Raw genomic sequence first — 14,945 nt, 5'->3', positions numbered from 1 at the left:
AGTCTGCTTAATTGGCACGGCCGTTTAACCCTGAATTACAGCGAGTGAAGCTGGGAAGATTGTGATCCGGCAGTGCCAGATTCAGCGACCTTGATTAATCGAGCTATCGACTTGGACGGAAAGCGGAGAAGGCCGTCTAAATTAAAACACGTACCGTAAACGTATTCGGCAATGCGTTTATTTTCGGTTACTTTTTCAATTCCACCGCCGGCGGAATTACTTATCTCTAGTATTTATAACGTTAATATATTATTTAAAAAATTAATTTCTATGCCAACTTTATAACCATAGCTATACATTGCAATGAAATAAATAATAAAAAGCACATCTCTTTCAACAAAAATATATTGAGCGGTTAAAGGAGGGAAGAAATTGTTAGACAGAAGAGTTTACAAATGGTAACAGCGTTTATTGTTAATAATAATAATGACAATAATATTAATAGCGAGTCTCTAATTACAATAATTACATAATGATATAATGATACAACAATAAAAATTTTGATAGCGAGAAAAAGGGAAGAATATAATAACTTCTTGATGAGGCAACGGCGAGCGAGCCGCCATTAGTCGGAACGACTCTGCGCCGCACACACACACACACATTATGTGCCCTCTCTATTTATAATATTTATAGCTTCGATTCATTTATATGTATATATTTATACGCTTAGACTAGCCGTGATACAATCTACGTGCTATTTACAATTTTTGGTCACAGTTGCAACTTTAGGGGTTGGTGGTCTTGATGCTCTTTTTTTTCAACGACAGGTGCGGGAGATATGCAAAATACAAGTACGTTCTCGCCGTACTTTGACACGTTATACGGCATTCGACGATCTCGTGCTATTCGGACATTATTTACATTTAAAACAAAACATTTTAATGTAATATGAGAAAAATGTATACGTCTTAAATTATGTATCATTAATTTCTTTTATATTAAAAATGACATAATGTTATTTAGGTAGATTTTCAATAAAAAAAAACTTATTTTTTAATAGTGAATGCTTCAAAGCTACAGATCCAGAATTCTAGGGATCTGAAGGAAAGAAAGATGAGCGATATCTCATAGGTCTGGTGCAGAACACTGGGCTGGGGTTGACGGTTCAGTCTCGGAAACCAGAGCAAGAGAGGAACTTTTTAGATCTAGATGACGTTAGGGACTAACTTAGTCCCGCCCGCCATCATTACTACTACTGCTACTAATAGTGAATGCAATTGTTAACACAAATATATGGCATCTTTATACAGTTTATGATCTTGTAAAAAATGTCCGATTAGCTCGACGGTCGCGCTGCGTATCGTGAGAATATCTATGCGATAAGAGAAGTTACAGTAACAGGTAATCGATTTGCAGGTAGCTAGACGATTAAAGTAGAAAGTGTTAATCACCATTTGTAACAAAAACAGTTCGTCAGTCCATTCACTTTCACGCTTACGTATCGTTATGTAATTCATAAATTATCATGTCTCACCGCAAAAGGTTTTCTCCGTCCGAATAAAAATCGCTGAAGGAACCAAACCCCGGCACACACTTCACTTAGGAACGAAACGGGTACAACGCTTTTTTTTCATGGAATGTCTAGTCGTGACGATTCACCAATTCACTTTCTCCATTTATCCTGAGTATATTCTGCAAGTTGAGAGTCCTTGAATATTTGCGTTAGATCAATCGACGCACGTGAAACAAATGGTCGAATAAATATCAACTTATACAGTCTCCTCGCATTAATATCAAAAGATCAATAAAATCTCACGATAGAAAAAAAAATGCTACGGTACCCCCTTTCCGGCAAATTTTATTTCATCCCGAGAGTTTACCCTCGAATTGCACTGTTCCGGTTAAATTCGCATCCGTTATGCGATCTGAATTTACATGAAATTTTGTATCTTCAATATAATGCACAGTTGACTGATATTAACATTTTGCCTTTTGATAATTTTTTAAATAATATATTTTTAGTTTGAATCAATTTTTCCCCTTAAAGACTATATATAATGCAATTCTTTTTTTTCGTATTAATATTGCAAATTATATATTGTAAATTACACATAAGTGTCTCAAATGACGTTAATTTTTCCTGTTAATTGAGAGGTATATTAAAACTAGAAAACAATGCAAAAAACGGCAAAAGGTTAATATCTTCCAGCCTGCAATCCACCATGATGCAATCTGCAATCGCCTCACTGGCGATTCCATTTATGAGATTAATTTATCGCTCTAGTCTGCGCCATCATCGACGATCACGGAGATCGTCGTTCATGATTTCATTTCTCGTAGTTGCATCCTCATCCCGGCCGAACCGCCTGATTCGCGGAAAAGAATCGCTCATCGCGACGATCTCCAATCGTCGTTTCGTATCAGTCATTCCCGGCGTCAGATTATCAACCGCATCCTCGTCGCGATCTCACTGCATAATCGGCGGATTTCCACTGGGTAGGGTGTTCTGTCCAGGAATCGAACCAATCGGCGGTCGATGCGACGCGTTGATATCGGCGTGCTGGGTCTCGCGGTGCCTCCTCAGATCGACCTTGCGCTGGAAAGCTCGGCCGCAGAGCTCGCAGGCGAACGGCTTGAAACCCGTGTGCTTTCTCGAGTGCGTGATCAGGTTGCTGCTCTGCGAGAACGCCTTGCCGCATACTTGACATTTATGAGGTTTCTCGCCTGCAACAGAAAGGAGACGCAAAGTGTTTAGAAGGAACTAGGCTTCCGGTTAATTAAGCTTTCCAATCGATCGACTTCCGGACGTACTATTAACTAGGAGATAAAAAATTATTCAATTATAAATTTTTTGCTATCGTCGAAAGTTTCCGTACCGTACGATAATCGGAAATCGGGAGGAGTATGTCGGAAAGTTTGAACTTAAAAAAATTTATTTTGCGGCAGTGTTTCATAGTTTTTTAATCAAACGAAATATCTAATAGTTCTTTCGCTAGTGAAATCCTTATTTATGAATGCAGCGTGTCGTTCCAGCCGAACTATCTACAAAGATAGTTCGTCGTCAAGTATACAATGAACTTAAAAAGGGGAATCGGAAAAATCGAACAGCGCAATCCAGCTTCTCTCTTTCGCCTGTCGCATTCCAGCGAGCATGCACGTTAATCCCAAAGTACCGAAGTGCCGCCAGCTCTATCCCGCCTCGGTCAAGACTCTCCTCAAGGCGAAGAAGATCACGGGGACGGGGGGAGGGGAGGGAGGAAGACGAAGGGTATGGAAGACTAGCCACCTCGCAAGACGGGTGTAGGTGGCATCAGCGATGCGGGGCACGCCCGGTTAAGATTTCCTCCCAAGCGAGAATCTCAGCCACCCCGGCGGCGAGAAAAGGCAGAGAGAGAGACGGACCGAGAGAAGAGGCGAATAGTGGAAAGGGGTGTCTATGTGCGCGGGCTGTAGGGGTTCGTTGTCTAAGGGGCGAGGAGAGAACCCCCCGGTACGAAGGGTCGCCGCTCGTTTCTCTCATCCTGGCCGCGAGCTCTGATTGGCGGCCGGGGGCGGCTCCAACCCACGTGTTACCATGACTACCGGCGGGATAACCCGGCTGCTGCTGACTGAGGGTGAGAGAGAAAGCCTGCTGCCTGCTGAGAGGGTGGCGGCGCGGCGGCACGACGACGATGCGAACTATACGCCGCTGGTGGGCAACAGAGGGCCCGTTAATGGACTCCCCCGTACGTCCGTACGTCTGACCGAGCAACCGGTATACACGTACCGTACACGCTCTCGCCCTCTCGGCATCGGCACACGGCTACCTACACGGGCGGAGGGTGGATCCATAAACAACTCGTTAGCCGAGCCTTCAATCTCGCCCCCGCCGATACGACGTGGCCCGTCGATCGCCCTCCACGATTATACCCCGGCCGCGGCGCGATCTTGATTTTCGGGAAAAAATATCGGCTACCTCTTCCCAGGGATTTCTCGGGGTTGAACGTGATGACCCATATTCACGGGAGTGCGGTATCTCTCCCGAAATTCGAGAATTCAATGCGAAGTGCCCCGCGAACATCGACCCGGGGAGGTTTAATTTAGAATGCGCATATTAGTTACCTTGCTCGATGCGATGTCTTACAGTTTGATACCTGATAAGTCTGACATTTGTACTTTGCTGCGCTGAAATTAGCAAATTAGCACTTTGAGCTTAATAACGTTTCTCTGTTCTAGATGTTCTCTATTAACACTTCCTGATATTTAATTTGTATTTTTTTTTTCAAAATAAATGATTCTATATTGTTAAGCTTTAATTTTAGAATCAAATATAAAAGAGATGTTGCAGAAAATATGGTAATTAAATACATATTTATTAAACGACATGTCGTTGGGCAATAGTTTTCTGTGGGTTTCGACCCGTATTATCGGACGCATTATTCTTCCACCTTATCAAGGTTTACGTATCGCGCACGAGGCATTACGCAGTCATTTTATGCGAACATCAGTCGCATAGTTGCGCTGCCCTTCGGATCAAGATTCACGCGCGGATTCAGAGTTAAGGACGCGCTTTTGCGGAGGGTGTACCGTAGGAATCCGACGAGTCTGCCGCTCGATGAAATTCCTCGGAGTTCTACGTGAACCCCGTGAGAGGGTGAGACGAAACGGATAGAATTTTCGCGGAGTTAAGCACCGATGGAAGCCAGGGAAACGGGGGTGGAAGTGCAGGGCGGCCGTTTGAAATTTATGAGCTCGTAAAATCAAGAGCCCGTCCGAGCGCTCGCAACCGAGGTTGCCCGTTTCGCGTCTATATCGCAACGACTTTGCCATGGTTACGGAATATCGTTTCTGCCGGGCAAACGGCCATCCGAAAATCCAAAATTCCTCGCGCTCGGGACTACAAACCCTTCTCATTTGACTGACTAGTAAATGGACCTCAAAATTTTCTGCATACTTAGACTGATATAAACTAAATAAAAAATAAAATTCTATCTTAGATATTCAGGACTGACAAAAGTAATTTTCTTGAATCTCCCTCCTCCCTCTCTCTCTTTCTCTTTCTAAAAAGATATCGATTCCAAAGATTATATGTCAGTACGATGAAATTCCAAACTTTGAATTTCAGACTTTGAGAAATGCGGTATATATTTATTTATAACGTAGTTCTTTATATTATTTACCCTGTAACTAAGTTATTATATAATATATATTAACCTCACGATAGTCATGTTTTATTCAGTACACTCTACGCAATTTACTATCTAGAGATAATGTCACTATTTTTATTTTCTTATGTTGTTGATGTAGCTAGCGCGAACCGCGGCATTTTTTAACGGCCGAGGATATTAAATTCAGCGGTTCATATGCGGGAGAGAGAGGATGGCACTTTAAAATATCATTTTCTTGAGAAAACGAAGGATTAAGGGGACGGGAGTAAGAAGGGGCGGAGAAGGGAGGGGGGAGAATAATGTGTAGAAATGGAACGTCAGGTCTACTGGGATTCTCGTTTCTCGGAAACAAAGTAAAAAAGAGAAAGACAGGGCAGAAAGAAAAGGAGCTGCCGGAAATTTACGCGCTCATAAAAATCAAGAGCCGTCGGAACTCACTTGGATCCGTCGAGTTTATTCCTTCGGTGGAATTGTCTGTGTCAAAATAACCGCGTTAATAAATTCGTTGAAAGCAATGAGTTATCAGGACGAAGTGTTATCCGCATTGCAATAATAAAGGTTGCGATTCCTCGCTGTGTGGATAGCATATTTACTGATTATATTGACTAATCGAGGCGATCGATCTATTCTCGGTAAAAATTTCTATTAAACCTTGTATAAATTATTTGTTTACGTTACTTATGGATATCAATATTCTCTTGCAAAAGCAAGACAATGCAGCTTCAAGAACGTGACCGGAACGGTGATCGATGATCAATAATACTACGAGTATGAACGGAAAATTCCAACTATGAGCGAAAGAATTTTCGAAAGGAGAAAAATAAAGAATATGAAATATGGCACATGCAGAACGTACGTGATCTTATGTGTTCGTGAAAGAAATATCAAAATGCTATTCAATTCTTCAAATGACATAAAAGGACTTCAGTTTTAATACATTCGTAATCGATTTTAGAATATTATTGCAAATTTTATAACAAAATCTTATAACAAAATTACTCGAGTTTATTCGTTAACAAGAAAAGAAATAATATGATATTGCGTTTATTTAAATCATATAGAAAAAAACTTTATCGAAAAACCAAATAAACTGAAAAATGAAACAATTTAATTTAGAGCTAAAATTATAGGATACGTATAATTATTTACTACATTATCAGTTCTTTTTTTAATGTAATATTTGCTAAGAAATTTCTGTAAATTGCGATAATTTAGCTCTCGCGATTCCTAGTATACGTGATACAATCTCAACGATTAAAAACCATAAATTATAGAAGCGGATTCATTGAGAACAGAGGAATTTTCGAAGAGGAGGTAAACTGACGGGGAGGGAAAAAAAGTCGAGCGTCTCTCGGAATTTACGTGCTCGTAAAAATCAAGCACCGTCGGAGCGCGCCTTATCCGTCCTTATCCCTTATGCGGGCGAAGCACCGGGGTTTCGATCTAAATGCACACGGGGTGCATTCAGTGCACCGCAGCATCGCATGTATAGGTACCTTCCGCGGCTTCGAGAAGTGGCGAGATCAAAGATTTAACCGGCGGCGGCAGTTGAGATTCGACGCTCGCGAATTTTTAACACAGCGTAGGAGAAACGGACGAAGTCGGTTGGCTCTGAAGACGGGGGAGATTCGAGGCTGAGAACCCCTGAGGTTTAAGACACCATTACACCCCTCAGGGCTGTCGACCGACGCCCCTAAAACTATATTAAACTCCCGGAAATCTTGTGCGCGAGAGGGTACTCCGTCTCCCGCTAATTCTCCCGTCCCATCGCTCGTGCGTCCTTTGCGCGAGTGCCGCAAGTTTGAATGTATCCTTCGCGCATCCTCGCGAGGACTCAACAAGAAACCGAGCATTTTGTGTTCGACTTGTGCTCGACAAAGGTGCCATTGTAACAATTTTGCTTACTCAAGGATATCTCAATTCAGGAACCTGAATTTATACATTTAAGCGTTTTGTACATTCGTTAAAAGTTATTGATTCAATTAGCCATTCTCCATGCATTGATATTTATGTTTTTATTATAAATCGTCTAGAGAAGCTGTGTTTTAATAAAATAAATTACATAGGATATATTCCAGCATTTTTCCTTAATTTTCAACCTTTAATCAGTATAATAATAATGATAAAATCATAAAAAAACAAGATATTTTTATATTAGATACATCTTTAAATCTTTAAAAAATTCATTAAATTTAAGCAGAATCTCATGTATGTACTTTTTCGAAATATTATGTCCCCAATATCGGAGATTAGTTACAATAAAAATAAATCTTCAAATATTGGTTAGTTAGCCCAACATTGTGATTTCAACATTTTAATTTTGGTATGTTTTTATATTTAAAAAAAGAAGAGTGAACGCGGTCCGCACAGGAGTGATAAGAAGCAAACGGAAAAGATGAAACTTGAAGTAGAAAAAGAAAAACAGGAAAAGAACGATGGCAAGAGGAATAGGGGAAGGAGGAAGATACTGGTATGTAGAAGGTGAACCGGACGCTGGCCGAGGCATTGATTTCTTCTCGTCTTCTTCGACCACGTTCCGAGCCTCTTGGGGCGTCTCTGCCCTCTAACTGAAATCCTCGCGCGAGACGGGAGGAGGGTGGAATCGAAGAAGAGCGCCACATCTCATATTTCATATCGAGGACAGCATGGATTTTCTTCCGTATCTTCAAAGCTCGCGCAAGGATTACCTGAGGATATCAATCAGACCGTTGCTTCTGCGGCACAGCGTTCGTCTCACCGGTGAGTAAAAAATATTGAAGAGATATGATTGGAGAACCGATGGAAATTACTGTATTCCTGATATTTTGTTAAAGCGTATTGTGTCCAGCTTCCTTATGTCACACTTAGAGAAAGCAAATTCTTTTTTAAAATATCTGATTCTTTACACGCTTAAAGTATGAAATGTCTAAAACACGAAATACGAAAATATGCGAAGAGTCTAACAAAGAAAATAAAATTTCTAATTAATAAGAATTACGGAAGTTATATTAATAAGGTGTAATACTTTTATTTAAAAATTATGTATAAAATAAACTATAGAAAAAGTTATAGTCATTTTTTAACTATTAATGAGATATCAAATATTGTTCTCTTATTTCATTGTTATTTTGTCATCGAATTAAATCGATGTATGCCACTGGCCGACATAGTAGTATACATTTTTTTGATGAAGCTATATCTAGCGGAAAACGAAACTAGAAAAATCTATTTTTGGCGAGCTCCCAATTTGGGATATATTTTGTCGTCACGTGAAGTACAAAATAAAAAACGCAAACACCAATACGCCCTTGTTCGCTGTATACGGATATACCGATTTACAAGCGGCCGTTACTAGTCTCCAATTTCGCACTGAGTCACGTTTGTGTTTACCAGTTTACGCCCACGTCAGCCATGATTTTACGCCCCATCCCGGCGAAACACGGGAATCCCTCAGTGGAAAGATAGGTGAAACGATCGATCGCAAAAAGATGTCGATTACAACCAATCCCAACGTGTGCACCGATTTATAAATAAAAAATCTCTGAGTACGCACCTACATATAATAAATCTAGTTTTCCGGATTAATTTATAATATCTAAAAAAAAGGTAAAAGAACTTCGGGAGTATCACAATACTTTCGACAAAATTTTCTCTATATATGGTCAATAATTAAAAAATATAATTGCAATTTGGAAATTTCCCGTATCCCGCTTGCCTCCTAAGGCAATATGTCTATGTGGACAATATATCCAGCAAATGTAAAACGCGAGACGTTTAAGCATGTGCTTCCATAACGTTTGGCAACCCTCTCTCGGAAAAATGATTACCGCTATCCATTTACACCCGTGAAATAAATAATATGGGTATGACCTACCAATGGATTTGTCCGTATATACTTTTGGATTGAATTGCTTTTGTATTTCAAGTGTCTTTCGAACGAGTAAGCTAAACTCATCAGAATTAGTTGCGATTAGATATTTGATATTGAACAATATTCACATAATTGATACCCATAATAAATAAAAATAAGACTAATCCGTTTTATGGAAGCACGACGCATATTTAGATAAATTAATTAAAATATAATATATGTAATTAAAAGTGGTGAATTTTGTTATTACATAATTTAATCACAAATCGGGTGGCGAATAGCTTTCTGTATCGAACAATAATTTTGGCAGAGACGATCGGGGACCGGGAATCAAGGGAAGGAAGAAGGAAACATGATACCAAGGACTAAGTCCGTTAGCTCCTTAGTGCTTTCGGGTATACCGCAGGGATCCGCGGTAATAATCCCGTACGATCATGGCGGATGTATGGCTATTAAATTATTAGCGCGTCGATCAACATTAGGAATCGTGACAAATCCGATCTATGCCATCCGCGCTAAGACTCCTCTTACTACATCGCTCATGTTGCGCGCAGCTTAATTGCCAATTGTGTTTCGAAATGGCTTCGTCTTTATCCTTAGTGCGCTCCTCCTCTTCGTCTCTACGTGGTTATTAATAAATGACCCATTGATACGAAAGCAATTGTTTCAACTGCTATAAACTGATAGCGATGTCAGAGGAAGTACTAGTTGGCGCAACAACGTTTGAAATTCGTCGGAAGGATTAAAGCTGAGCTCGAAAAATAAAAAGCGTCTAGTAATTTTAAAACAACAAAAGCCCACGTTTTGTCTTAGTTTTTTTCTTTAAATATTTCCGAAATGTTCAATTTTAGAAATCATCTAAATAACAAGGAGCTTAGAGCCGTGAAAGGATGTTCGTGTCGCTAATAATATATCGGTTTGAATTTTCAGTACTTGAATTTTCGGTCTTAAAACACAGTTCCAGTTTTTCTGGAACAGTAAATCCACATATATATACTTAAATCGATATCGATTTAACTAATCGATACTAATCAGCATCCTTATAATTGTTCAATTTTAATCCGGTTCTCCCATCATTTCCATTCGGACACTCCTACAGCGCGAGACCACAAACGCCACTTTGATGCCAATGACGCGGCTAAATTCACATAACTCTAAAATACAATGCAGCCGATATATCCGGGATAACGTTAAAACAAATTGATTGCATCGACTGCGTCCATTGCCGCAACCAGCTCGCGACAACAGCCCTCACAATAAATAACAATAACTAACGACCGAGTCTCCCTGATCGCCGGTGAACATCACACTCGCCCCTTTCCCCTCTCTGTACACGGTATATCAAACCCATCCCGGCTCGTATGCATGCGGCCTCAAGTGTCAGTGATGAGCCGAGAGAGAAAGAGAGAGAAAGAGAGAGAGAGAGAGAGAGAGAGAGAGAGAGAGAGAGAGAGAGAGAGAGAGAGAGAGAGAGAGAGAGAGAGAGAGAGAGAGAGAGAGAGAGAGAGAGAGAGAGAGAGAGAGAGAGAGAGAGAGACAAAGTTGGGGGTGCACAGACGCGCCGATGCTGCTGCGCGCTCCGGGTGCAGTTAATTTCAACCACCCGCGCACCGGGCGCCGGGGTTGTTCGAGTGGGTGGTTACGCGGATAGGCCGAGGAGTGAAAAAGGGGGTGGCGACGGGGTTTCGAGGGGGTTAGAGTCGCGGGAGTCGGGGGGAGAGAGGGTGCGGACGGTGCTAGAGCGGCGAGATATATACCGGATGGTAAAAGGGGGGTGAGGTGGAGCACGGAAGTGGCGAACGAGAGGCAGGATAGCAAGAGCGGACTAGGGGGACAAGGGGGCGGCGGGGGGGTTGACGTGCTCCCGGCATGTCGATATCCCTGGAAATTTAATCATGCCGTTCCACTATGAACATCGCGCGCCGCGCCACTCGACGAGCGCTATATGGATGACGCCTCGGTCCCGTGGAACGTTATACCGGCGAATTTGCATGTTTAATGTGGTATCGGTTGCTTGCGCGCCGCGCCCGCCGCTCGTTCTCTCACCGGCGCGACATTAAATATAGCGCTCCTCCGCTCGCCGACGTCAGCACCTCATCCAAGGGGCGCGCTCTTATCGTTCCTGATGACGGGGTCCTTGTCATTGGTAAATCTTACGCCGGTCTCTAGGGATAGCGTACTCGCGAGCACGCTGTGATCAAAGATAGCGGGTTATCATCGTTCAAGATTATTATCATTATTTCACTAATCGAATTTTAATAGTGTAAGTACAACCAAAATATCGCGGATATGTTTAGTCCATTAATCAAGCTAATTATTTAATCTCTTTGGAGTTAACTATTTAACTTTCACACGCCTATGAGACTTTATTACTCGGTAATTTTTGTTTCAAAAACGTGCCCCGTCCCTCCAAATCAAAAAAGGCGACCACACCTAGCGATATAAGAGGCCCGAACATTGTCCTACGTAATAGTATCCAATTAACCCGCACCCCAATCCGGAAGACATTCTTTAAGAATCGCAAACAACGATACAATCGCGCGATTAACACAACTACACTGACTACACAGCCGCTTTTACGTGTCGGCTCCTACATGCCGTGTAAACACGCTTTTTACCGCGTGTGGTCCGAATATTCTGGGACAGGGCGGTACGTCGTCGTCGCTAACGAGCCGTAAAGACGGAAGAGGGACGAGCAGGGGCCGGGCCGAGGCCCCTCGCGCAACGGGGCGCTGAGAGGAAAGGGGCAGACGGTCCTCCGACCATGTCGCAAAGTTTAAACAGCTTAGAGGGATGTTGCGGCGCCCCGATGCTTAGGGCGCCAAGTCAGCCGGAAACCTCTAATAGCCCCCGTCTGTCTGCTCGGAAAGGAGAAAGGAGAACGAGAAAGAGAGGGAAGGGGGAACGTGTCGTAGTCGGGGGGATGGAGTCCGCAGGCATACGCCGTGTACGCGGCCGCAAAGGTGCTCGTACAGGTTGTATCTCCGCGAGTATACGATAACCGCACCCTCGAGGCGAGCCCGAGGGAAACGCCGTTCGACCAGGTATCCGCATACAGCCGCAACTGAATTCATAATTCGAGAGGGGGGCGAGGACAGGGCGCGCTCGTGCCTGAGTCTGGGGTAATTATTAATCGTGTTACGAACACACGGTGCCGGTGTGCGCATACGTGTTTGTTTAAAAATACGTGGCTATTTTAATCCAGCAATATTTCCCGAGTGTTTCTCTTCCACAGAACAATTCTGCACAAATAATCACGCGCGACGACGTTTCCGGGAAGGATAATAATAAACGTGTAAAACTAAGTATTGAGACAGTTAATTTGAAAGCTTTCGCGAGCGAAGCCAAGCAAAATTAATATATCACAGAAGGCAGATGTGATGAAATCATGGAGTTTGCAATGATAATAGAATATTAGAGAAGTAATGCGCGCTTCGGAGTCACGTGTAGATTTAACTTTCCCGAGCGAGTTCGGTCATTAGCCAAAGATTGCAATCGTTAGTACGTAGATGCATAATGCATAAAAGCCAGGATTTCAACGCTATGTTTACATGTAACCAGGCATGGTAAAGTAATGGATGACCTCGACGATTTCAATTAATCATCCCAGTTATTGCGACTGTTCTAATGGATATCGTATTACGGAGTCTTTTACGAGGCTTTAATTTCCTCCGCGGATAACGAATACGGATATTGTTTGATGTGTATGACGCATATTAGATGTATGTATGTTTCTCTGAAGGCGTATGACGCTAAACGAACTTCATTATCTATTGAAATTTCATTTTAAAAAATATTACCGAATGAAATATGACCAAAAGTACGTTTCTTCAAATTACCTAACAATAATCGGTTGCGTGAAATTCTAGATGAATAATGCGAAATGCAAGCGATCGTATTGAGAACAATTAATCGTCGGAAAAAAATCGCCCATTCGCGACAGACGTCTCAAATGTGTCGCCGAACATTCGGCCGAAATAAAAACATTCAATGAAAAGATGAAAAAAGTACACAGAATGCACTCATTCTTCCCTTTTTTCCCTTTGCTGCTCGGCCCATCGACTTTACTTTATACCAACAGCGGACAGGTTGTGTTTATTGTGAAAACAGGGTACGATCACGCGTGTGTAGATAAGACCAGATACACACTGCGAGTTGATCATCCTGATGACAGAGGGTCGATGATTTCGATAATGTTCTTCTGCAATCACACGTCGGCGCCGAGAGCCGCCGGGGATCGTTAATTTTACATTTGAAATGCTGAGAATAACATAGCTTTAAGAAACACGCACGGTTAACCGATTAATTAAATACCAAACGCACTGGATTTTTTATGATTATTGTCTGTACTGGAAATTAATTTATTTAAAATTATTTCGGAAAGACATGCATTATTTTTTAAAAGAAATTCAACAGCAGCAATCAATTCGGACGTAACGTGTTTCATGAACTATCACGAATCGTCATTGTACTCATCAGACCGGACAACATCGCACGCAGCTGATGCTATCAAAACTCGCGACCTGCCAAACCAACCCGCGCAGTCCTGAAAATATTCGCCGCCCTTCCCAAAGACATTCTGCCAGTGTTTTCTCATCGAAGAGAGACTCGTGGCCACTTGCCAGTCTGTCACTTCGCTCGTCAACCCCTTGCAACGACCGTGCACTTGACTCGTCGCACCCCCCCCCCCCGCCCTTCCCCCTCCGTCACGTCCCACCGCTACTCCCCCCGAAAACGTTCGCCTAACTGCGAAGGTAACGCGAAGTAACGCTCCGGTCCCTCGTAGCCTATTCCGAGTTGCCGGCTCGCGCACGAACAATATTTGCAGAGCTCTTATTCTCAACCCCCGTGAGCGGCGGCGCTTCGACCCCCGTTCGCCCGAACCACCCGTTTCTCTTTCCACCCCTCGTGTGCACCAGCAACCACCTACCTACCTACCTAATAATGATTTTACGTTACGCCACGCCGTTCCCCGGGGAATCCGACGGTGCCGCACCCTTATTGCACATGGCCCGTGCCTCGGTACATGGGGTACGTAGGCGGCCGAAGGGGGGAAGGGGAGGTTGGAAAGAGAAAGAGGGCTGATTATCATTAGCAGCGGAGTCCCAGAACACCCTCGTTGCTGCCTGACGCACGTACGCACGCAGCCGGCGCGCCGCTGCTCGAGGTCGTGGGAGCAACGAGATTTGTTCGTGCGTATGATAAAAAAAAAGAGAGAGAGAGAGAGAGAGAGAGAGAGAGAGAGAGAGAGAGAGATGGAGAGAGAGATGGAGAGATCGCATCAAAGCGAAAACAGTCAAATCAATCTAGTAAGCGTGTGTACGAGCTACTAGAAGCGTGTATCTTATCAGAGAAACAACGAAACAAACGAGCTAGATTTATATTTTATTTTCTAATAAATTTTATGACAAAATAATGCCCTTCGGAAAATTAAATATTTCAAATATAGTATAAACAAATATTAAAATAAAGAATAATTTATCCAATATCTTAGGTAACACATGCGTCACGTAAAAATTCGATTAAAAAATTGGTTCTGAACTTTCAAATCACGTAGAGCGTATCGAAAGTATCTTTATTGAATAAAGAAGGTTAAAAAAGAAGAACGTGAAGCAGGTCCCCTTTTACCGTCGAAGAAAGAGCTGTCCCCCGAGAGCGAAAGATTCCTACGGAGAAAGGACTCGGACTTATCCTCCGTTTCACGGCGCAATTGCCGCGACCGTGAACGTCATTGGTCGGCGCTCTCACGGCGCCTCTGAATTTTTCATTTCTCCTAAATAATAAATTAAATGTTTCATGGCGACCCTCCGCACGGGACGCAGCGGTGCGTATAGGTGGACACAACCGCGCGGCAACACGAGGATTCGTGGATGATCCCGCAGGTTGTTGAGAAAAGTCCTCCGGAAGTGACCATCGCTTTGTATCCCGCTACGTTGAGTCCTTCGGCCGGGTTTCGGGGGGGGGGGGGCGTAGAATGAGAGGCGGAGGGCATTGGAATGACGGCA

At 42.9% G+C, this 14,945-nt stretch overlaps 1 protein-coding gene across 1 annotated transcript in view; it reads right to left on the bottom strand.

Moving 5' to 3' along the window:
• Positions 1-388: 388 nt before the first annotated feature.
• Positions 389-14,945, bottom strand: part of LOC139781128 (uncharacterized) — a 28,228-nt gene continuing 13,671 nt past the window's right edge. The window contains exon 5 of the mRNA XM_071719954.1: positions 389-2,667. Within this exon, the coding sequence (XP_071576055.1) occupies positions 2,411-2,667 (257 nt within the window). The 3' untranslated portion in view covers positions 389-2,410. The remainder of the gene's footprint in view (positions 2,668-14,945) is intronic.

The sequence above is a fragment of the Temnothorax nylanderi genome, unplaced genomic scaffold (assembly GCF_030848795.1).
Source record: "Temnothorax nylanderi isolate EJ_2023f unplaced genomic scaffold, tnyl_v1.0 TNYL_tig0317_pilon, whole genome shotgun sequence".
NCBI classification, from domain to species: Eukaryota; Metazoa; Arthropoda; class Insecta; order Hymenoptera; family Formicidae; genus Temnothorax; species Temnothorax nylanderi.
This window is presented reverse-complemented; position numbering and strand designations above follow the sequence as displayed.